The following is a 2,869-nucleotide window of genomic DNA, read 5'->3' as shown; positions in this document are numbered from 1 at the left end:
CCCACTGCCCCATTCCTAAGCCACGTCCACATTTTTAGGAACACGTTATAGCTAAACCCCACTTCCAATATCCAAATATCTGTATTACTCTTCTATTGTTGCCAAAGCAGATGAACACAAATTTAGTGGCTTAAAACAATGCAAACTTAATATCTTACAGTTATGTCAGTTAGAAGTCTGACAAGGGCCTCTCTGGGCTAGAATGAAGGTTTCAGTAGGCCTTCATTCCTTCCTGGAGGCTGTCAAGGAGAATTTATTTCCTTAAGTTTTCCAGCTTCTACAAATCATCCGTATTCTTTGTTCCTTTCTTTTATCATCAAAGCCAGAAATATTACAATTCTCTGTGAGTATCTTCATAGTCACTCTTTCCTCTCTCTACAGCCATAAACAGCTCTCCAATTTTTAAGGCCCATTTGATTGTATTGGTTGATCCAGATATCGAGGATAATCTCCCCTTTCAAGGTCCCTACCTTAATTATGTCAGTAAAATCTCTTTTGCTAAGGAAGATAACACCTTACAGGTTCCAGAGATTAGGATATGGATATCTTTGAAGAGCCACAATATTATTATCACTTATTATTAGGAATAATAATAATGAAACTCTGGCATTAAAAAACTCATTTTTAATATCAAAAGCAAGTAAAATCTTATGCACTCTTACCTCTTTTCCTCTTGAGTTTTCCCACAGTAGAGTTGTTTCCAAGATCCACAGAATCTAGAAAATAACAGGGGTGATGAGAAAACAGAAACTAATAAGTAAAAGTTACAAATCCTAGGGTGATGACTCACACTGCAGAAGGCTTGAGTTAATAAAGTTGTTTGGATTATCGTCCCTTTCTTCCTTCTAAAGGAACTAAAACTCTAGTGAATTGAGAATTAGGAGTAGAGAATAGACCCTTGGTCTACCTTTTCTTCACTCAATGGGACTTTAGAAAACACTCTTTAATACCTACATACTTCAAATTACTCATGGGTAGGAACAGGTATCCTATCCTGTTTAGATCTTAAAATTTTTGTGAGGATTAANGGAGTCCACCATTTTTCAGCAGACACAAGAAAACAGGCTGACCCCAGCTTCTGTGCATCCCAGGCAGAACCCCTCTGGACATCAAAGACTGGACACAATGAATGGATCTAGGAACTATGACGCTTACACCTGGCAACAGACCCACATTGGAGGCACTGCCCACCTTCCCCCTGGCGATGTATGTCCCATTAGGGGACCTCAACAACTGTAAGTGCTTCTCTCCCTCAGTCACCATATGTGCCGTTCAGAATGCACTCTCAGGTGACAGCCAGGCTTTCACTTGTGTCCTCATGCAAATATAATGAACTACACATTAGGTGTGGTCATAGAGATCTAAAGCATTATGGTTTGTGAAATTTGTTAACTGCTACAGGAAACAAGTCAAATGGATGTGGTTCCAGCCCCCACTGGTCAGATTAATCATAGTGGCTGGTGGAGTGGTGTCCTCATGGGGAAATTGCCAGAATGTGCTGTGTGAGGTGATTCTTTGGGGAGGCAATTCTCCATGGCATTCCACATGCCACAGAGTATCTTTCCAAGGATGTTTGAATAGCAAACTGTCTTGGAAGCTGGAGATAATATAGCCCTCCAGGTCAGAGGGCACGTTTGTTTTCTGACCAGCATAAAATAGAGAACGTCTCCCTCCTTAGAAATATTCCAGGAAAGAAAGCCTTCCCCCTTTCTTCAGAGGAGATTAGCTAAAGTTCCAGGTAGTAAGATAATGTCTCCCCCAGGGTGAGGTTTGAGCAGGCTTCTAACAGCCCCCTTCTAAGACTGGGGGTTTCTGACAGATAGGAACAGTTTCTGAAGCATCTTAGTTCTCAGCTCGGCACAGCCTGTGTGTGCCCCATCACCCCCACATGGGATCAGGGGACAAGGGCTGGTACACCTAGCCCATATCCCAGCAATTTCATTTCTAGGATTCATACAAGAGATATGAAAGCCTGGAGCCACAGAACGCCTTCTACAAGAATGTTCTTTGCAGCTTTTTTGCCCAATACGAAGCCAACAACTGGAAACACTTGTGTCCATAATAGGAGATTATATGCACAATGTTTGGTATATTCATATAATGTGCACTACTTTGCAATAAAAAAATCAAGCTACTGATACATGCAACAACATGGATAAAACTCCAAAGCATTATGCTGACTGAAAGAAACTTGACAATAAAATAGTTTTAACACGAGCCAAATTAGGTTCTCCTGAAAGAAATAGAAATACAAATTGCCTTTGATGAGCGAGGGGTAAGGATACACCAGAAAGGTCATAAGGGCCCTTTCTAGGGTGATGGTCATATTCTGTATTTTGATAGTATTTGGATTATGCAGGACAATGCATTCATCAGAAGTCATCAAGTGATACACTTAGTATTTGTATATTTCATTCAATATATACTCACAGGATGTGGAGCACAGCTTAAGGAATAGAGTCAATGGAATTGTAACAGCTATATATGATATCAGAGGGGTAGTAGATTGGGGATGGGGTTATTGCTTTGTGAGGGGTGAAATGTCTATTACATTGTTTAGTACACCTCAAATAAATAAATAAATAAAAATAAAAAGTAGACTTGTTTTGGTAATAAATTGTTTGTATACTTCATCGTAAATTTTCTCTCAAAAGAAAACATTTCACAGTTTAGTTGGCAAATGTTAAATACTTATAACGCCTTGTGCATGATATACTAATTTAAAGTAAGGGAAATGTAACAATATGAATAGATTTATTTAGATATACAATTAATTCTAAATGTGTTAATACATGCCTAGAAAAAAACTGGTAAGCTATACATCAAAATTTACAAAAATCATATATATTATAATTAAAAAACAACATAA

The 2,869-nt window shown here is 38.6% G+C and overlaps 1 protein-coding gene across 2 annotated transcripts in view; it reads right to left on the bottom strand.

The window, feature by feature from the left end:
* LOC109378068 (nuclear body protein SP140-like) overlaps window positions 1-2,869 on the bottom strand; it is a 30,229-nt gene that overhangs the window by 24,141 nt on the left and 3,219 nt on the right. For both annotated transcript variants that reach the window (XM_019634536.1, XM_019634535.1), the window contains exon 2: window positions 663-716. In XM_019634536.1, the coding sequence (XP_019490081.1) occupies window positions 663-716 (54 nt within the window). The remainder of the gene's footprint in view (window positions 1-662; window positions 717-2,869) is intronic.

This window comes from Hipposideros armiger, unplaced genomic scaffold (assembly GCF_001890085.2).
Source record: "Hipposideros armiger isolate ML-2016 unplaced genomic scaffold, ASM189008v1 scaffold_1716, whole genome shotgun sequence".
Classification (NCBI taxonomy): Eukaryota; Metazoa; Chordata; class Mammalia; order Chiroptera; family Hipposideridae; genus Hipposideros; species Hipposideros armiger.
The sequence above is the reverse complement of the archived record's forward strand: the minus strand, read 5'-3'. Positions and strand labels throughout refer to the sequence as shown.